Source organism: Dasypus novemcinctus, chromosome 17 (assembly GCF_030445035.2).
Source record: "Dasypus novemcinctus isolate mDasNov1 chromosome 17, mDasNov1.1.hap2, whole genome shotgun sequence".
In the NCBI taxonomy this organism is placed as follows: domain Eukaryota; kingdom Metazoa; phylum Chordata; class Mammalia; order Cingulata; family Dasypodidae; genus Dasypus; species Dasypus novemcinctus.
The window spans coordinates 42,656,567-42,678,705 of record NC_080689.1 but is presented as its reverse complement, the minus strand read 5'-3'; the positions used below and the strand labels follow the sequence as shown (position 1 = coordinate 42,678,705).

Genomic DNA, 22,139 nt, shown 5'->3' with positions numbered 1-22,139 from the left:
TAATTAAAGCTAGTCTTCAATGTTGAGTAGTTTACCTTATCAAAGTACAAATATGACAAAAAAAAATCCTTGGAGATGAACCTTATAATTTAAGCAGCTTGACTCAAGCATGGGAGAATATGCTATCTGATATATAAAATTATAAATAAAAGTCAATGTGTGCAATCTTAAAACTTAATTTTTTGGGAGGATGGACTTGGCCCAGTGGTTAGGGCATCTGCCTACCACATGGGAGATCTGCGATTCAAACCCTGGGCCTCCTTGACCTGTGTGGTGCTGGCCCACGTGCAGTGCTGATGCGTGCAAGGAGTGCCATGCCATGAGGGGGTGTCCCTCGCATAGGGGAGCCCCATGTGCAAGGAGTGCGCCCTATAAGGAGAGTCACCCAGTGCGAAAGAAAGTGCAGCCTGCCCAAGAATGGTGCCGCAAACATGGAGAGAGCTGACACAACAAGATGATGCACCAAAAAGAAACAGAGATTCCTGTGCCGTGGACAAAGAAGAACACGCAGCAAATAGACACAGAGAACAGACAATGGGGGGTGGGGAAGGGGAGAGAAATAAAAAAAAAAACCAAAACCAAAACCAAAACCAAAACCAAAACAAAAAAACACCTTATTTTTATTTTAAACTTAGATGATATGGCACCTTCTTTTAGCTGAGAAACTTGCTGTATTTATCTTATTTTACTAACTCTGGTTAGGATATGTATGTTTCTAGGATAACATACTATCCTATCATTTACTTTCTTAATTTAAAAGAGGAATTATATAAATGACTAATTTCTCATCAAAGCTAAAGAAATATATTCTACCATAGTAATGCATGAAATTGAGTAATTAATAAACAATGCTATTTTATGATGACTGATTTATAAAACACCAAGTTTTATATTTTCCAGAGTTTAAAGAAACTGATTAATGTTTGCAGATTAAAATCACCTCACAATTAAAAGCAAAACGAATATCTCGTCCTGTTTTTGCACAGATTTTGAAAACTTTAATTAATCTAATGGTATTAATAGAATAATATAAATGCTTTTCTATACCTCATGGTACTGATGTACATGTTTGCCATAGCAGAATTCATATTTCCACCAACCAACACCCTGAAAGGACAGGAAACATCAAGTTATGGACAGAGAAAAGTGGTTTGAGCTTGCGGCCCCTCTAAATATTTCCACATGATAGCAAAAAATAAAAATAAAATACTACTAAGAAATTTAAAAAAATAGAAAAGTACAGGGGATAACTGCTGTACTGTCTGGATAAAGTGAGTCAAAATGAAAATTCTACTGTAAAATATATTTCTCATTGAACTTATTAGGGGCAAAATTTTACTTTTGTAAAAGTTAAGTTTTAAATGTGATTGCTAAGTAACTAGAATGTAGTACATACAACCATTGATGTCCATTCTAGCAAATGACCAAAATCTTACACAACTTGGATATGTATATTTTTTGCAGAGCAAAGGTCAAGTTGAAGCTCATGAGAAAAGTGAACGTAATGGTTATGGATCAGATTATGCAAGTTAAGTGGCCAGATGCCAAAAAAGAAAATGACCATCAGGGGGCTTCTACAATCCTGCCATTTCTCTACAGACAAAACCTTTTCAATTTTGCTAACGCCCCCTGGTTAAAAAAGGTTGCTGGATAACTATTTAAACTGAAGGTTCATTTCTCACCCCATGAAAGCAGTAAGAACCACTAAGGAACTCTTTTATGAGTTGGTCATCTGTCAATTTGGATATGTGGGTTGTTCCAACAGTGAGCATTGGTTGAGAGCCAACAGCAATGGGTTTGTGGATTGCTGGAAATCTCTCTTCCTTAGTTGACTGCAACTCATCCTAAAATTAAACATATATATGTTTCAGGGCTTCTATGTCACACCTAAGAATTTTTTTGTTACGGTTTAGTCTTGTTTAAACTGTAGAAAATTTGTAAAAGAAAATTTGCTTTTTTTTAAATAAGAGAAGTTGTAGGTTTACAAAGAAATTGTGCAGAAAATAGTTTCTACATACCCTTTATTATTAACATCTTGTTAATACAGATATTTGATCCCATTATTCTTAAGTACTTTGCTACTTAATAGACTTTGTACCCTACACCCAGTTTTAGAGAATATGGTCAGTACGGAGAAAGGATAATGAAGAGGGAAAAGAGAAGCTGAGGGAGAGTTAATGAGTTAGAATTAGGTAGAAAACAGTACCGACAGTGAATGGAGAGGGCATGATCTAGACCAGAACTGAGTAGGTGTAAGAATTATAAGCGAGTGAAAAGTCTTCAAAAATTGAATAGGAAAAGGGTCTCCAATGAGTGTAGAGTGTATACCATGTCTCCTTTTTCACCAATTGTAATTGCCACTGGTTTTCTTTTGCTTCTATTTTGGCTTGTAGGAGTACTGATGGTTACTCTTGCTATATAAATGAGCCCAAGATGGCCTCTGTGCATTCGCCCTGTTTGTTGTTTACTTCAGGAATTCTATGCTACACTTAAGAGTTTTTTGGCCTAGAGATTCCCTGTCTTGCTGACTCTGTGACATTGCCTACACATGTAAGCCCCTTCCCCTCTTCTCCCACAGGAGTTTTCCCTTGCTCAGCTTCACCTTCTGGTAGCTCCCTTTTGCCTCTAGAAGGCCTCTTGTTGAGAAAAAGGTCCCTTCTCATGCAAACCTGTCAAAACATCATCTCAATAGATAGCTTGTGTGTTACTACCATGTAGTGGTTAAAACCTTTTCTTGATCCACTCTGAAATCATCAAACTTAAAAGAGTCATTACAATTCTAGAAACCAATGTCTTTAACCTCTTTCTCCCCTAATACCAGGAAGAACAAGGACTGCCAAGATGGTTTCTTGGTGTATGAAAAGATCTTGAGCTTTATGGTAAAAAACTTTTCTACATTACTGCCTAGTATATTCTTGTTACTATTTTAAGTACTATTAAAAATGAAGCAGATAAAGCCACTGCTCCTAAGGAGTTAAAAAGTCTAATAAACCAAACTAATAATTTAGAGTATATGACATATATTAAGATTAATGAAGAAAAACAATAATGCTGCACAGTGAGACATGCAACTGAGACATGGGAAAGAGAAAGAATAGAAGCATGGTCATTTCTTATTATCGTCTCTTTTGGACAGAACATCTCTTTCATTTTTAAGGAAAATTATTCTAATAAAAGAATGATGATGACAGTTTTTGTAGTAGGGTTTGGAAATTTGTAAAATGGATTCCTAGTAGTCTAGTAATCTCCAAATTAATTTAATATAATAACATAGGCAGAACATCAAACTAAATTCCTAATGGCCAAATCTGTATTTTTGTTTGAAAAATAAATGAAAAATAATCTTTATAATTATGGTATAGCTTAATCCAGACTTAAAAGGCAAACCATATGCCAAATATAAATTTTTAAAAGTTGTATGTAATAAACTAGAATTATAAAAACAGTGATTCAGAAATAAGGGTGACCAGTACTGCATGAACTACTCATCATACCTAACATTTTTACATGGACTGTTTAGGAATGGTTCTAGATATTTATAAGAATTTTCAAAACATCATCATCTGTTGCTTTTATAAAATCTATTTTTCTCAACTGACAGATTAAACACTCACTTAAAAAAAGTAAACTGGTACCTCTTCTTTAAAAAATATTGCAATTTGTGAAGCATTTTGATTAAACTGATTTTTAAATATCTGTCAATACTTAGATCCCTAACAAGGAGATGATTAGAATTCCATCTCAAATCTTTTAGTACAGTACTCCAAATCAAACTGCAGAAAAATGTTAAGATCATTTTTTCCTATCAGAATGACAATGTTGGTTATAGCGCCCACAAAGAGTCTGGTAATAGTTTTACAAACAGTATTCAAGAGGAAGAGGAGAAACAGGCTTTGCAGCTATAATAGTTAACTCAACAATAACTGTGAAGTGCCATGGCATGGAGGCATCGTACAAGGAGCTAGAAATCCCAAAATGAAGAAAGCATAGTTTCTTCTGCCCTCCAATTTAATGTTAAGAGCATAGGTAAAACAACCAATTTTAGCCATATAAGTGCCATAATAGAGGACTGAATAAAATTCAGGACCAGAGAAGAGGAAACATTTCTCTCTTCCAGGGGTAATTTAATGGAAATCCTGGCTCATTTCCAAAGGAAGTGACACTGGAATAAAATCTTTAATCACAGACAGAAGAACATCAGGTAAAGGGGAAAAGGGAGACAAGGCAACCAAGAAGAGAGAAAAGAGTATATCCAAAAGCAAGGAAGCTAGAAAGAGCAGGGTACTTTTAGGTAACTGTAAGTTGTTTAAAATAGCTGGGGTAAAAGGTAATGGTGGGGTAGTTATGGGAAATGAGGCTGGAGCCAGATTACAAATGTGCATGTGTTCTACGAGCAATCATTTCATCCTGAGGTGTAGATCATACTAACCACCAAAGGACTAATATATAAACAATGTTCAGTTTAGAAAGAACATTTTATGAGCTTTGTAAGAAGGATCAGACTAGGGATAAGTGAAGAGACTAGTTTCTGGTCCTAGCAGATGATGGAGGCCTTATCTAGTGACAAGAGAGTTTTGAAAAGCACTTAGAAGATAATACTGATGGTGCTTAGTGAATGATTATAGTTAGATATAGACAAAAAAGATAGGGAAGAAAAACAACTTAGGTTTCTGACTTGGACAACTGGGTAGTGCACAGTGGATTAAAAGCAATGGGGGCGGGGGGGAACGGACGGACCTGGCCCAGTGGTTAGGGTGTCCGTCTACCACATGGGAGGTCCGCGGTTCAAACCCCGGGCCTCCTTGACCTGTGTGGAGCTGGCCCACGCGCAGTGCTGATGCGTGCAAGGAGTGCCCTGCCAAGCAGGGGTGTCCCCGCGTAGGGGAGCCCCATGCCCAAGGAGTGGGCCCCGTAAGGAGAGCCGCCCAGCGCGAAAGAAAGTGCAGCCTGCCCAGGAATGGCACCGCCCACACTTCCCCTGCCGCTGACAGCAGAAGCGGACAAAGAAACAAGACGCAGCAAATAGACACAGAGAACAGACAACCGGGGGAGGAGGGGAATTAAATAAATAAATAAATCTTGAAAGGAAAAAAAAAAAAACAACAATGGGGGGAAGTGGATGTATCTCAACTGATAGAGTGTCCGCCTACCACATGGGAGATACAGGGACTCCTGGTCTGTGTGGTGAGCTGGCCCACCTGCAGTGCTGCTGCACACAAGGAGTGCCGGCCCATGCAGGGACCCCCCAATGTAGGGGTGCCCACCACGCAAAGGAGTGCCCCCCGCACAAGGAGAGCTGCCCCGCACAAAACTGCAGTCCACCCAGGAGTGGTGCCGCATACACAGAGAGCTGATGCAGCAAAATGACACAACAAAAAGAGACACAGATCCCCAGTGCTGCCTGACAGGACTACAAATGGATGCAGAACACAAAGCAAATGGAAACAGAGAGCAGACAATGGGGGGAAGGGGTGGGTGGGTGGGGAGGGGAGAGAAATAAAAAATAAAAAAATAAAAAAATAAAAGCAATGGGGGTGGGGGTGGGGGAGTGGGTAAAGCTCAGTTATTGAGTACCTGCTTTCCATGTATGAGGTCCTGGGTTGAACCCCTGGTACCTCCTGAACAACAATGACAATAAATACATACATACATACATACATAAATAAAGCAAGCAATTTTAGAAGGCAAGAAAAGGGTCAATGTGAAAGAGAAAAAATGATGACCTTGAGATTACTGCAAACGTATATAGGTATTTTCAATAGGTAGATGAAATGGGAAGGCAGTATATCAAAAGGGGAAACAGCAGCTTAGAGAAGTAGTTAAAAGCTTTTAGAATCATACTACTTTCATTCTAATCTCCACTCTGTCTCTTGTTACTTCCCCTCTCTGAAGCTAAATTTCCTAATCCATTAAGAGGGATAATATCTCTTAGGTCAGGGGTTCGTAACAAGAGGTCTGTGAGCTTGAATTGAAATACAAAAAAATTATTCTTGTAGGGCTGTGTTGGTATGGGTGTGATATATTTATTAAATAATACACAGTATATGGGGACTTAGTAAGGGGTCCATGGTTTTCACCTGACTGGCAAAGGGATTTGTGGAACAAAAAAGGTTAAGAATGCTTGTTTTAGGTTGTTGTGAGAATTTGGTAATACCTGTTAGGACTTAATATATATTAGTTAAGATGATTGTGGCTTGAGTTCAGAAGACAGGTCAGTGTTGGAGATATATATTTGGACTTATGAGCATATCAATGGAAGTTGAAAGAATGGGTATGGATGTGCTCACATAGGGAAGCTGTATAGAGTTGAGCAGAGAAGGGCAGTATGAGTAGAACTATGGTGATCTTCAACATTTTACGGGGCAGGAAGTAGAGAAAGAACAGTATACAAAGAGGGACGAATGAGAGAGAACAGTAACTTGGATGTCAAGAGAGAAGGAAAAGTTTAAGCTTCGAATGTGCAGCAGTGTTGAAAGCTAAGATTAAGTGTATATCCATCAATATTAGAACCAACAGATTGCTATTGCCCTTCATGATATCAGTTTCAGAAGAATGATGGTTTGATGCCAAATGGCAATGAGTTAAAGAATAAATGAAGTAATAGGAGGTGGAGATGGAGTGTCGTTAATTCTTTCAAAAGACTTAAGTGGGAAGTCCAGGTAATTAGCTAAAAATTGAACCTAAAATGAACAAAATTTAAATATTTAAAATATTATATTATGCAGATAATAGATTACTAAAATAGTTTCTGAAAAGGACTAGAGTAAGGAAAAAATTAAAATCAATTAAAGAATTGAAATTTAAAATTTCAGGAAATTTTAGAAAAATGAATTACTAATACTATACTACAGAAATCATTAACATATTGACATATGCTCTGAAATTTGGAAAATTGAAGCACTGAGAAGATATCATTACATAATTCTCTTACCTCTTTATTTCTCCTAAAAGGCACCCTTAGTATTTCTTCCTGTTGCTCCAGTTGTCTCAGGGTGAGGGGTTTAAATGGTGATCCTGGCAATGACTGGCAAAATATGTCATTTACAGGAGATGCCCTGAACCTGTTCAGTCAGAACAAATTGTTAAAGCTAAGCACACAAACACTTTAAAGCATGTCTACGCTTTAGGTTTAAAATATTAAAGCCATGTCCTACCTATATTTAGGATGACTGCACAAGAGTGGTGTCAAAATGACAACTTCATATTCACAAGTTGTAACTTCAGCTACTGAGAGAATTTCATGCTTAGATTCAGGATGACATATATACATCAAAGTACTTGATCTGGGCCGATTCTGTTTTAAACTACAAGGTGTGCCATTTCCCATTCCTACAGGATAGTAGGGAGTCATCTGGCCTTCGATATTTTTAGTGGGAATCTTTAAAAAAAGAAAAAAAAAAGCGTAAGACTTTTCATTAGGAATTGATGTAGGGGTGAGGATGGGAGAAGCACTTACTATTCTTAAAGAAAAAGAAAACTACATTTTAATTTAGAAAACTAAAGGTAACAATTGTGTATTTTCCATAAATTTTCTCCCTAATATTCTTTTTTTGCTAATATTCTTTTGACTTTTATTTTATTTTAATGTTATTTGAGAAAATATAATTTTCAGAGATAACACAGCAAAAAATAAAACTATTATTTAGTGCTAAAATTAAGATTTAATAAATGGGTATTTATATAAAGGGCTAAAATATGATTAGTATGAATTATTTTAAGCATTTCTAAAAAAAGAAACTAAGATAAAATAAAGGAACTTAGTATACTGGGTTGGTCAGAGCTTTTTTCACTAAACTCAGTTAATAGCTGTATTAGATTTAGTTTGTAGAGATTTGGGGTTTAATTTGTAGAGAAATGGAGTTATATAGTAAACACTACCTTCTAAAATAGGAATCTAATTACAGTGTTCATTCATCAGTCTGCTGACTGACTTCCCTGTTATTAACAGTACATACTTTCAGATATAAACTTCCTATGTAAATCTATACAAGGCCAGCAGAAGGAAAATTAAGAAATTTTCATGGTACAGGGGACTAAGGATATAACTTCAGATGACAAGGACACTAAGGAGTTAGATCTTCTATTTTTATCTGAATAAACATAATAAGAATTTAGTGTAAGGACTATTAAAAATATATTGTTAATAATTTCTCCAAGCAAGCTCTTTGGAGGCAGGGATCTCATCTTCTATCACTTTGGAATCCGGTCAGTGCCATGCCCCCAACAGGCAATAAATAAATGTTTCCAGGGAAACATATTTTCAATTTCCTTGTATGCTGTTTTCATGCCACTGCCTGGAGTCAGAAGATCCTGGGTTCAAATCCAAACTTTGGCATTCACTACCTTTATGACTTTGACCAAATTTCAATTTTTGTCACCTGGAAAAGTAGAATAATTATTTCTACTCAAAGGCTGTTGGGAGAATTACGCATTACTTTTTGTTACATGCTTAGCGCAGTGTCTGGCTTATAAACTGGAGCTCAATAAATGTTAGTTTTCTTCCCTTACCCTTTTCTTCCTCTTCCTTTATCATTTCACATTTTGAATTCCATCGTGCTATCCTCCAGAGTCACAGTAAATAAATATTTTATCTCAAAGGTAGTCTGTAAAATTAAAATCTTTTAAAATAGTAATGCTATGTATGTCTATGCTTAGCTTATCAACTCCCCCCAAAACCACCCTTTTAAGTTGTAGAAACCCTTCAAGTAATTTTCAAGGCCTTCTGCCATTTCACTTTACTTCTAATAAAAGTATCATTATGATGTAAAATGATTTCTAGAAGTACTTTCTCTCAAGAAGTTATTTAAACTCTATGGAAATTCTTAGGATCCAGAAAGCATTTCTTAAATAACATGGATATTTGAAAATTGTGATTAGATGATCTGAGGAATCATTCTGCTTTTCAGCAACTCTATTTTTAAGTCATCTTTTATCCATTCATTCAATAAACATTTATGAAGTACCTACAATATATCTGGCCCTCTGTTTTGTACTGTGGGGTAAAGAGATAAAAGACAGTCCCTGCTTAAGAAGCCTGCAGTCTAGTAGCTAGTTATTTATACACACTGTATATCTGTTTCACTTACAGGATATGGGGAGAGAATAATGGAAAAAATGCAGAAGACTGACTATTAATGGTTTCCAATGGTGAAGAGAGGAAAAACCACTGCTAAGCACATAATTGATAGAATGGTATTACAGAAACTTTCCCAAACACATCTTTTGTAGATTTATTTTTATATGATCTTAAAGTAAATAAAAGGATTACAATGGAACTTTCCTCAGAAAAACCTAAAATACTACAAATTTTCTTTGGTCCAATCCTTCCAGGTATTTGATACCTAGTTAAAGAACACATGGTTATATTCTGTCAATTAAGTTGCAAAATTCATGTATTCATTAGCAATAAATGTTAAGAATGAAGAATCAACTTTTGTCACTTGCCTCTTTTGATTTTTCCTTTTCCTCTGCTTCTTGATCTATGGAATAACATAAGAATAGGGTAAGTGTAAAGAATGACCAATAACATTTGTAACTTTAAATTTCTTCCTAAAGAAGATCCAAAACATATATATGACTTTTACCTTTAAGCTAGTTTGCTTAAAATGTTTTTGTTTGAAAGGCCAGCATTGAGGTATATTTAATCTCTATACTTTTATTTAGGAAAGACACTATTTGAGGCAGAAAATCTGGCCACACTTCTCTTTTGAACTATTTGTATCTAAGTGAAAAGTTCAATTCTAAATTAGTAGACAAATTTAAATAATATAGATTAATGACAAAATTTCACAATTTGAGGGATATATGTATATATCTATTTCCTTGCTTAACTCAAGGAAAAGACTAACACTAAATAAATATAACACTGACACGCATGTACTACTAGATTAATAAAATACATCAGTAAGTAGATAAAAAGGACAGTGCTTGTTAGAGTAGAGAACAAAGACTTCTGTAAAAAGACATCTAAAAAACTTATTTTGTTTTTGAGGCAACAGGGTCAGGGATTGGACCCAGGACCTCATAAATGAGAAGCCAGTGCTCAATCACTGAGCCACACTGGCTCCTCTGAGTTGTTTTTTTTTGTTTGTTTGCTTGCTGGTTTTTATTTTTAGGAGGCATCAGAGACTGAACCTTGGACCTCCCATGTAGGAAGCAGGTGCTCAACTACTGAGCCACACCTGTTTTCTCTAAAAAATTTTGTTTTAAAATTCACACATTCTCCTAAAAATCTTTTAAATTTCAATTTGAACATGTATTTTAAACGAATTCCAGTATTACTACCAAATCACTAGGTGGAGACAAACCTTTTTCAGATAGCAGATTCTTAGCCAACATATTCCCAAGGTAGTACTCGTGAATATTTACTTTCTATATTTAAAAATAAAATAAAAAACATAGTAAATATTTCACAAATACATTTTTAAGAATACAACTAAAAAACTATTAATCTTATTAAACTTCTCATTTCATAATGTTCCATATTTTTCATTTTGAAGAAAAACACACCTGACCAGTCTCTTTCTCTTCATGATACTGCCGAATGTGTTTTCCATGACATACTTCATAAGTCCAATAAGATTCAATCTAAGAAAGATGGATGTATTTAAAAATACAAAAGCCACATACTCAATTGAATCACTTTTCGATATTTTAAGTAGTAGAGAACCCCCAAGACTTAGAGTAAGTTTTCATGAAATGGTACTTATTATTATTAATAAGCCTCAGAAAAAACATGAAACATATTTAGCTTCTGAAATCTATTCCTTGCTTTTTGCTAATTAGCTATATGTGGAAATTCTTTGAAGGAAATAGATCTGGAATATACCTGAAGACTGTAATAAATGTCTACACAGCTAAAAAAAAAAAAAACAATTAGCAACTTTTACTGAAATTCAATGTAAAGAAACTTTCTTTTGAAAGCAGTTTGGTAAGTGGTATTATTTGGTATTAATATTATTAGATGTCTTCTGTATATACTATACAGGAATTTCCCAAAATACAAGTTTTTCAATAAATGACACAAATCAACAAAATATTAGTAAGCAATAACTAGATTTACAACTAACTTAAAATTTGATATAATGAAAAGGAAATGCAGAATTATATTCAAAGGTCTATAATCTGTTGGAACTTTATTTTTCAGTTATCAAGTGAATAAAAAATACATACTCTATAGGAACAACTGCTTTGTTTAAATAGTGGATCCAAAAGCTCTCTTGGATTAGGGCCTTTATAATCCTTTTCTTCTTCCTACAGAAAGAAGTGAAGTTTAATACTTACAATTTTTCAAGAACTTGGCCCAATTCTGTTTTGTGTACTAACTCATCGGTTAAATCACAAAAACTTGGAAATAAAAGAGAGAAAAAGTAAATAAAAGTAACAAGATCCTATATTATGGCACTTCTTTCAAAAGAATGGGGAATTTTAAAATTGGAGCCATAGAATAATCTACAGAATTTATTCTTTCTTTGCCTAAAAAAGATCTTTAAGTGTATCAATTTCCTGAACATTCTTATAAACTCATTCCAGAATTTTCAAATGCTGGTATCCAAACAGATTCTGGATATAAAAGTTTCAGAATAGCTGAATCTTCTTGAATATACTGGAAAGTTTTAAGGTACTTCTCAATTTTCTCTATATTTTTGCATTTTGGGCTTAAATATCATAGTGTGTGGTTTTGTTTGTATATGTTTGTATGTATTTGTGTCTTGAGGTTTAAAACAAAATGAGAAAGAAAGCTGTGTTTTTCAGATTTTAAATCTGATAAAACTAAGAAAGCAATGAATTTAATATTTCTATTTTACAGATCACAAAAGTATTTTAAAATTGACTCAGTAAATTTACTGAGTGAAGGAAATGAATTTCAAATGTGTTCAAAGTTTCATAGCTAACTATAGCCTATACCTCAGCCTCTTGGCTCCTAGGCTGGTGTCCTTCCCACTTTACCAAGCTGCCTTTCCTGTTTCGTCTTGAAAGAAGTCATTGCCTTGAAGGATGGATAAGAGGCAGTTAGGGCATTTTAGGAAGAAGAAAAGGGCATGCGTTAACGCAGTGAGAAAGCATAATGTACCTGTAGGTATTAATAATTAGAAATTCTTTATAAAAATGTCACATACACATTTAAAAATATCATGCTTTGAAACCCTTATTTGTATAAAATAAAACAAGCTTGGCATTCGATTTTTATTCGGAACAACAATAAATGATTGCTAAATTTTTCTAGGTTCAACAGTGGAATCAATTGAAGAATTCAAGAATAATAAAGTGGTTAATATTTTTATGGTAAAATGAGGTGAGAAACCTGTCATGCAATTTTATTTTAAAATATGTAGCAATGCTTTAAAAAATGTTTGTAAAAGCCTACCTCATCCCCACTTGTCACAAGGGGAAGTATGCATTTGTATTTTTCTTTATGTGCAGTTGTCATGATGACATAATTATCTTCTTTATACAAAACTCCAGTTGTAGGCTAAAAATAGAACAAAAATATACATTACTTTCTCTGCTTAATTGCATTATATAGAATAATTTACAGTCCTAGTTACAACATAGGTTATTCAAACTAATTTGCCATTTTAACAGAGAATTAAAAAAAAAAACATATTTCCAAAAGCAGGGAATAGGTTTTACATATTTTTAATGCTGAAATGAAGACAACAAACTTTATCCTGGTGTTAAAATAGAAAAAAAAATTAACAAAAATGAAGGTTGGTCTATAAAGAAATAAGTGGCAATATAGTAGGCTATATTAAAAATATCAATTAAAAAGCTTGAAGCAGCAATGTCTGTTCAAGATATCCAGTCATTAAATACTTATTATTCCTATTGATTATCATCAATATTTGAGAATCCTCAGTATGTTACAAATACAGTCTTAATTCTGTGGGATGGGAACTTGAACATAATATAATGAAGTATTTTTTGTATTTGAATAATGTATGAACATATTCCTTTTAAAAGAAAAATTACTCCTTCTGTGCAGACTTTTAAAAAAATACTATTATTTAAGTATACATCAGGAGCTAGTAAACTTTTTCTGTGAAGGGCCAGACAGTAAATATTTTAGGCTTTGTGTACCATATGGCCTCTACTGAAACTATTTAACTCTGCTATTGCGGCTGGAAAGTGCATAGCCAATAAAAAACGAATGGGTGTAGCTGTGTTCCAATTAAACCTTATTTACAAATATAAGTAATGGGCCAGCCCACTGGCTATAGTTTACCAACTCTTGCTATATATTAACAAAACTATACTTAAAGTTTGCTATACTATAAAGTCAAATAAATCCACAAATCAAAATATTCAAATAATACTTCAATTAATATCTGATATTTTGCTAAAAAGAAATGTTTGTAAAGCAAATGTAATACTAACTACCAAGGCAAAGGCTTTCACACTATTATGTATTCTATTGTAATTGAATTCTTTTACTGCTTTTCTCCTCTTATGGTATTGTGAAACCACTGTACTATTTGGACATCCCTGGAAAGGAAAGAACCACTGTTCTTTTCTCAATTTAACAGTAACAGCTCTTCATAATAAAACCAGAACTTGACATTGTATAATTTTAAACACAAATGGAAATTAGGGCAATCCATTCCCAAAGCAATACAACAAAGCAAAACAAAAAACAGCCGTAAGTTGTAAGCATTAGCTATATTACAGTATTGTTTTTTCCCCTTAACAAATCAATTTTATTGACACATATGAATAAAGCATATATCCATCCAAAGCGTACAATCAATGAGATTCAGTGCAATCACATACTTGTGCATTCATCACTTCATTCTTAAAGCCCTTTCATTTTTCTAATAATAAAACAAACAAAACATCACCTCTTAATGTGTCTTCTCCTGCCATAAATAGCTGCTATTCTTTATTCTCTAGTATATTTTGTTTTATAAAAAGTCATATAAATCTATCTCGTATCACCCATATTCATGTTTCACATGAGGCTATACTATGGTATAGAGTCCCATGTTACAGATTTTAGCTTTCCTTCTAGTAATATACATGACCTTAGACTTTCCCTTTAACCATTGTCATACCCATAGGATAGGACTGGCTAGTTACAAACACCATGATATGCTTTAACCATTTCATTTCCAAAGAACCTTTTTACCAATTCTGTACAGATTAACCCTTAGCTTTCCATTCTCTGCCCTCTTATTTCCTGGTGACCTATACCTTAATTGTTAACTCCATGAGTTTACACAATATATTGAGTTCATAATAGTGCAATCATATTTTTCATTTTGTGCCTGGCTGCTTCACTCACTATAACATTCTCCAAGTTCATCCATATTGTCATATGCTTCATGACTTCATTTTTCCTTACAGCTGCATAGTATTTCATCGTGTGTATATACCACAATTTGTTTATCCATTCATCAGTTGATGGACACCTGGGTTGTTTCCAACTTTTGGCAATTTTAATACCACTGTGAACATCAGTGTGCAGATGTCTGTTTGTGTCTCTGCACTCAGTTCTTCTAGGTATTTACCTAGTAATTGTATTGCTGGGTCCCATGGCAAGTCTGTATTCAACTTTCTTAGGAATGGCCAAACAGTCCCCACAGTGGCGGTATCATTTTACATTTCCACCAACAGTGAATAGCATTCTTAGCTCTCCACATCCTCTCCAACATTTAGTTTTCCAATTTTTTAATAGCAGCAGCCAGTCTAACAGGCATAAAATGATATCTCATTGTAGTTTTGATTTGCAATTCCCTAATCACTAGTGATACTGAACTTTTTCATGTGTTTCTTTGCCACTTGTATTTCTTCTTTGGAAAATTGTCTTTTGCCCATTTTTTAATCTGGTAGTTTGTTTTTTTATTGTTGAGTTGTATGATCTCTTTGTCTATCAATGGATTTTTTTAAGAAAGATTTCTTTCTTTCTTTCTCCTTCCCCCCACTCCATTGTCTGTTCTCTGTGTCTATTTGCTGCATCTTCTTTGTCCGCTCCCATTGTCAGCGGCATGGGACTCTGTGTTTCTTTTTGTTGTGTCATCTTGCTGTGTCAGCTCTCCATGGGGACGGCTACACTTTCTTTCGCGCTGGGCGGCTCTCCTTATGGGCGCACTCCTTGAGTGTGGGGCTCCCCTACGTGGGGACACCCCTGCGTGGCACGGCACTCCTTGCGCACATCAGCACTGCGCATAGGCCAGCTCCACATGGTCAAGGAGGCCCAGGGTTTGAGCCATGGACCTCCCATGTGGTAGACGGATGCTCTAACCACTGGGCCGCTTCCCTATCAATGGATTTTAAACCCTTATCAGATATATGATTGCCATATATATTTTCCCACTGAGTCAGCTGCTTTTTCACCCTTTTGACAAAGTAGAGATAAGCAAGGAGGTACCATTTATCTATTTTTTTCTTTTGTTGCTTGTGCTTCAATTGTAAGGTTTAAGAAACTACCGCCTACCACAAGATCTTGAAGATGTTTTCCTACATTTTCTTCTAGATGTTTTATGGTTGTTGCTTTTATATTTAGGTCCTTGATCCATTTTGTGTTAAATTTTGTATAAGGTGTGACATACACGTCTTCTTTCATTCTTTTGGATATGGATATCCAGTTCTCCCAGCACCATTGTTGAATAAACTGTTCTCACCCAGGTGGGAGTGCTTGACAGTCTTGTCACAAATAATTTGACTGTAGATATGACGGTCTATTTCTGAGTTGATTCAGATCCATTGGTCAATGTGTCTGTCTTTATGCCAGTACCATGCTGTTTTTACCACTGTAGCTAAGTAATACCCTTTAGAGTCTGGGATTGAGAGTCTTCCAACTTTTTCTTTTTAGAGATCTTTTCGGCTATTTGGGGCCCCTTACTCTTCCAAACAAATTTGTTAATTGGTTTTGCCACTTCTGCAAAGTCGTATCATTTTAAATGCTTTATATTAACTTACCTTCAAACAAGTATTATACCCATTTTACAGAAGAGGAGACTGAGGCACAAAAGAGCCCAGAGATAAACTCAGGTAGACTGGCTCAATACCAGGAACTCTTAAATGTTTCAACATATTTGAATCAAGCTCATGAACCCCATTAAGAACCCCTGATTTAGATCATCTTTGGTTTCTTTTAGCCATGTTTTAGAGTTTTCTGAATACAGGTCTTTTATATCTTTGGTTAAAGTTTATTCCTAAATATTTAGTTATGCTATTGCTTGTTGGTACTAATTTTGTATCCCACCACTTTGCTGAAATTGTCAATAAATTCTAATAGTTTTGTCGTGGATTTTTCAGGATTTTCTAAGTAGAGGATCATATCATTAGTGAATAGTGAATATTTTACTTCTTCCTTCCCTATTTTGGTGCCTTTTATTTCTTTTTCTTGCATAATTGCTCTTGCTTGAACTTCTAGCACAAGTTTGAATAACAGTGGAGTGGGCATCCTTATCTTATTCCCTATCAGAAATCTTTCAGTCTTTCACCATTAAGTACAATGTTAGCTGTGGGTTTTTTATAAATGCACTTGATTATACTGAGTGAGTTTCCTTCTATTCCTATCTTTCAGAGTGTTTCATCAAGAAAAGATGTTGTATTTTGTCAAACGCCTTTTTTGAATCAATTGAAATGATCAAGTGATTTTTCTTCTGCAATTTATTTATTTTTTAAAGATTTATTTATTTTTATTTCTCTCCCCTTCCCCCCCCACCCCAGTTGTCTGTCCTGTGTCTATTTGCTGCGTCTTCTTCTTTGTCCACTTCTGTTGTTGTCAGCGGCACAGGAATCTGTGTTTCTTTTTGTTGCGTCATCTTGTTGTGTTAGCTCTCTTGTGTGTGCGGCACCATTCCTGGGCAGGCTGTACTTTCTTTCACGCTAGGCAGCTCTCCTTACGGGGCACGCTCCTTGCGCGGGTCTCCCCTACGCAGGGACACTCCTGCGGGCACAGCACTTCTTGTGCGCATCAGCACTGCGCATGGGCCAGCTGCACCGGCCAGCTGCACACGGGTCAAGGAGGCCTGGGGTTTGAACCGTGGACCTCCCATGTGGTAGACGGACGCCGTAACCACTGGGCCAAGTCCGCCGCCTGCAATATATTAATGTAATGTATTACACTGATTGATTTTCCTATGTTGAACCACCCTTACATAACCTGGTAAAAAGCCCATTTGATGGCAATGTTTAATTTATTTAAATGTGTTTTTGGATCCAGTTAGCCAGTATTTTATTGAGAATTTTCACATTCTGGTCTGAGACTTTCTTTTTTTGTAATATCTTTATTTGGCTTTGGTGTTAGATTGATGTTAGCTTCATAGAATGAGTTTGGTAGCATTCCTTCCTGCTTAATTTTGGGAAGAATTTGGGCAAGACTGGTATTAGATCTTCTTTAAAAGATTGGTAGAATTTACCTGTGAAGCCATTTGTCCTGGACTTTTCATCTTCGGGAGGTTTTAAAAAAAAAATTTATTTATTTCTCTCTGCCCCCCCCGACCCTTGTTGCCTGCTCTTGTGTCCATTTGCTGTGTGTTCTTTGTGTCTGCTTGCATGCTTGGTGGCACTGGGAATCTGTGTCTCTTTTTGTTGTCTCATCTTGCTGTGTCAGCTCTCTGTGTACACGGTGCCGCTGTGTACACAGCAGGCTGTGCTTTTTTTGCGCAGGGTGGCTCTTCTCGCAGGGTGCACTCCTTGAGCACGGGGCTCCCCTAAACAGGGGACACTCTGTGTGGCATGGCACTCCTTGCACATGGCAGCAAAGACCTCCTATATGGTAGGCAGATGCTCTATCAGTTGAGCCACATCCACTTCCCAGGGAGGTTTTTTATGACTGTTTCAATTTCTTTACTTGTGAATGGTCTGTTGAGGTCCTCCATTTCTTTCAGTGTCTGTGTGGTTTCTTCATGTGTATCCAGGAATTTGTCCGTTTCATCAATGTTGTCTCATTTGCTGGCACATAGTAGTTCATAAAAAAGTTCTAAAATACTTCCAATTTTGTAGAACACCTGCTTACTTTAAAAAAAGGAATACAATAAATCCTGAATATACAGGATTATAGTGTAAAAAACTTGTTTGATGTGACTTAAAATCTTAAACAATGTATTTTCCATGTAAGAGGTAATATCTACTAATGATTTGATATACAATGAAATTTTAACGCAATGAAACTGATCAAAGGAGGTGGGGTTCCTTTACGAGGGAGAAATTCCTCATGTTTGACGTGGGTAAACCTTCTATCTTAGGATAATCTGTAAAACACTCAGTAGCACAACTTGTGAATGTATATGACATGTTGCAAACCATGGAGTTGGTCCTTGTTCTTCCTAGGTATAGTATCTAGGGAAATTGTGTGAGTGAGAATGCATTTCTGTATTAGCAATAAAGTAGACAAAAATTATATTTATTTTGTGGTTCAAGTTTAGTAAAGTCCATGAACTTGTGAAGTATTCAATAACTAACTATAATAACACAGAGATATTTCCAAAGGAAAGTATATAAACAGAAACAAAATTGAATGTAAAAATCAGTAAACAAAGAATATTATAATCATTAACTAGTTAATGTAAACTTTAAACACTGACACATCTTTAGTCCTTAATACTTTTTCAAAGTAAATTCAAAAACAAGATTTTAAAAGATTATGTATCAGGAGCAGATGGAGCTCAAGTGGTTGAGCACCTGCTTCCCACATGGGAGGTCCTGGGTTCATTTCCCTGTGTCTCCTAAGAAACAAACAAAAAAACAAACAACAAGCTACCAAACAAAAAATCCAACTCAGGGGAGCTGATGTGGCTCACTGGTTGAGTGCAGGCTTCCCATATAAGGTCCCGGGCTCAATCCTTGGCCCAGTACCTAAAAAAAAAAAAAGAGCAATATAAATCCCCTAGTGACTTACTTTTGTATGAGCACCATAAATCTTTTCGGGAATTCACAGAAAAATGTTCCCAGTTTTCCTCACAATAATGCAAACTTAAAAAAAAAATTCCTCTCCAAATCTTCAAATACGTCCATCTTAGAATATGTTGCATTGTAAAAGAAAAACAATTAAAAATGAAATCTCAAAAGAAATTAATCTGATAGATAGGGGAACAGTTTGAATTGCATATATTAAGGCTGGAATCTTTTTTCATACCTTTTTTCAGTCAGCAAAGACCAGTGTCAGAAAACTGAACGGCATAACCTCTAAATATGCTAGTTTTAGTCACTAGCACATAGGACAGTAAGTTTTCAGAATTCCATGTCAGTATGCTTTTTAATTAAAAATACACAGGTTCAGGAGTAAAAAATTTTAGTGACCATATTCTTTATAAGGAGTTGCCATGGACATTCCAAGTGTGTCCTCTGAAAACAAGAGGTTGGACTGAAGTATCCTCACCCACTCCTGCTGAAGTTATATATTTGATTTATAACAAAATTTTATATAGATATTTTAACATATTAGTATTTCATGGCATTATTGAGATAACCCTGGCTTCCTACAGAAACATTCTCTTAGGCAAATTAAGAACCACTGAGAACTATAAGGATGGTAGAACTGAACATAGAGGGCTGGAAAAACGAATCAGATGTGAAATATAGCAAAAACGAGTATTTACAAATAACTTTTGTGGTATAGCAACACCAATGGTAAATGTTGTATTTTTACAGCATAGTATGGCTTGTAACTTAATGAAACAGTAATAGAACAATATAATAATCTCCCAAATTGAATGACTCCAGATAATTTGAATAAGAATAAAAAAAACACTTTTGGGTTTTTCAGGACTTCTACTTGAAATAAATGAATTAACTACCAAGGCGATCATAAAAGCACAACTTTATTGCTTTTACTGGCCTGCAGTAGTTACATATGGATAGGAAGACTTTTTCATAAGTCCACTCCTCTAAAAAAGGCCTGCAAATGTTCATTCATTCCCTTGAAGTAATATTTTCCATCACTGTAGTGAAAACATCACAAAATCTCATTCTCTGGGGTCTTAAATAACAGTCGTAACAAATCACAACAGTAAAGGATATTCTGTTTAGAGAGTTGTTAACATCTCACAGCCCAAATTGCCGCTTCAGAAACAACTCTGAAGGAAAAAGATTCCCCTAGAGATGTACGTATATGTATGTAGGTTTGTGTATGCGAGAGGAAGAACAAATATGAGAAAGAAATATCTGCAGTTATGTGTGATGTATAATACTGAAGGAGGGAAAGCTGCTGATGAAGAAAAGAGCTGCGGTTCATGCTCCAAAAGGAAGATGAATGTGTGCGCCGGACGTGGTTTTAAGAACGCTTCTTCCACAGGATGGAAGTACTGGGAAGCAAAGTCTAGTGCGACAAAATTAAAAGAGAGCAGGTGACCGCTGTATTTCCAGTCTCTGATCCACAGTGTACTCGATAAACAGCTGCTGAAAGAATGAATTAAAGGCGGGATATATAAAGCTTTGGATTGGGGAGGAGACAGGTGCCTATAATGGGGTTCTGGGGGAAAAAGCAAAGAATACCGAGGGAAGTGGCCGAAACTTTAGTGCCCAGAGGAGAAGGAGACTGCGGGATTCGCAAGGGCACTGACCAGAGAGAACTCGGTGCCGGGCCAGTTGACTCGGAAGGGGATGTCATCGCTGAGTGGGGGGAGCGCTCGGCCGCCGCCGGACGACTCCAGAAGGCCGCAGAGGACCAGTAACACTGGCCCCCCAGGGATCAGGCTCCGCGCACCGCCGCCTCCTTCCTCCATCCTCCGCCGCCGCTTTATCCAGCCACCACAACCTCCTCTGCCCACAGAGGAGAAGAGTGGGAGGAGGAGGAGGAGGCGGCGGGCCTACCAAGCGCCGGGGAAACCCGCGGCCCAACCGCCGCCACGTCTCCTTCCGGAGAGCCCAGCGACACCGCCTCAGCTCCTTTGAGCCTCCCACCACCGTTTCCGGGTCACGCAGCATATCAACATCCGGGGCGCGAAGCCGTCCGCCTACGGAAGCCCGGACGCTGGCAGTGTCTGTACGCCGACGGCATCCTGGCTGTCTAGACTCTATTCCGAGGCGTTCGGGGAGGGGACTCCTGGAGGCCGGGTTTCGGGCTTAGGAGCTGCGTTTTCGGTGGAGAAGCTTTGGTGCTGCGAGTCGGTGAGCACGGGAGGCAATGGCCTCTCCATTCCGCTCTCTGCGCTATTGTGAGAGCGGGCAGAAAAAGAGTATGAGCCGAACAGATGCTGGTCCTTAAAAGAGAAAATTCGTGGTAGCGATGTGAGAAGTGACGGTGTTCCTGATTTATGTGTTCTTTTGTTGCATTTTTTTGGTTCTGTTTCAACGCCCGTGGTACAGTATAATTCATTTCTCCTGTCTGAAGCTTCTCTCTAGCCTGAAGCTTCTCTCTGCCTGTTCGGCTGTGGACTTCTTGGTACTTAGCAGCTTCTTACCTAACTCAGGGTTCATCAGCGCCTGCAGTCTAGGGCCAGGAAGAACTAGGGGCGAGGAAACCCGCCCTTCCCATTCTGAGAATACCTTCATCCTCCAAATTGGCACCAACAGAGATTCCTTGAGAGCAAGGCCGCTTGACTTCACAGCCCTGACATGTTTACCTCACGTGCGACTCTTTATTCCAATGTTGAAGTGTTGTTTTGTCAAGGAAGCCGGCAAATTTCTTTCTGAGGTTTAGGGCTACGTGAATGTGAGTTAATGAACTTGTCTGACTGCATCCCAGAGTCAGTCACAAAGTTTTGGATTATTCTTTTTCCTCTTTAAAATACAAACAAACAAAAGCAATCTGTTTTAACCTCCAATATAATGGGATTATATACAGTTTTGACCACAGAGCAGTTATCAGTCTCAAGGAGGAGGGAAAAGGCAGACTGTTTTGCTAAATGCCTAAAGCTTGCTTTCCCTTCCTTGCCCCAAATTTGAACCAAATAAAAAAGCAGGAAGAGCAGTTCATTTTCCATTCTTAAAGTTTTATTTTTTTTACAATTTTTTAACGTGAGGAATCTGTAGTATTGATAGACAAAATTATTTTTTCCCAGAATTGACACATCACTGAGTAATTTATTTAGCACTTACCAAATAATATGTGTCATGACGACTGGTATTGGTAAAAATGGCAAATAAATGTTTCTCTGTCCTCTGTCTCTTATAATCTAGTAAGGGAGAGCACACAAATAGTTTCAACCTATTTTGATAATAATAATAGTAGTTAATATTTATTTAGCATT

The 22,139-nt window shown here is 36.6% G+C and overlaps 2 protein-coding genes across 4 annotated transcripts in view; one reads left to right on the top strand and one right to left on the bottom strand.

The window, feature by feature from the left end:
* Positions 1-20,867, bottom strand: part of ERLEC1 (endoplasmic reticulum lectin 1) — a 32,843-nt gene extending 11,976 nt beyond the window's left edge. The window contains exons 1-10 of one of the 2 annotated variants that reach the window (XM_058278562.2): positions 20,511-20,867; positions 12,368-12,472; positions 11,173-11,253; positions 10,510-10,587; positions 10,308-10,371; positions 9,445-9,479; positions 7,155-7,378; positions 6,932-7,061; positions 1,683-1,844; positions 1,048-1,107 (exon numbers count right to left, since the gene is read on the bottom strand). In XM_058278562.2, coding sequence (XP_058134545.1) covers positions 1,048-1,107; positions 1,683-1,844; positions 6,932-7,061; positions 7,155-7,378; positions 9,445-9,479; positions 10,308-10,371; positions 10,510-10,587; positions 11,173-11,253; positions 12,368-12,472; positions 20,511-20,672 — 1,101 coding nt within the window. In that variant the 5' untranslated portion in view covers positions 20,673-20,867. The remainder of the gene's footprint in view (positions 1-1,047; positions 1,108-1,682; positions 1,845-6,931; positions 7,062-7,154; positions 7,379-9,444; positions 9,480-10,307; positions 10,372-10,509; positions 10,588-11,172; positions 11,254-12,367; positions 12,473-20,510) is intronic. The other variant, XM_058278563.2, reaches the window with a different exon arrangement.
* Positions 20,868-20,874: 7 nt separating this feature from the next.
* Positions 20,875-22,139, top strand: part of ASB3 (ankyrin repeat and SOCS box containing 3) — a 171,420-nt gene continuing 170,155 nt past the window's right edge. The window contains exon 1 of one of the 2 annotated variants that reach the window (XM_058278559.2): positions 20,875-21,057. The gene's annotated coding sequence lies outside the window, so the exon portion shown is untranslated. The remainder of the gene's footprint in view (positions 21,058-22,139) is intronic. The other variant, XM_071208834.1, reaches the window with a different exon arrangement.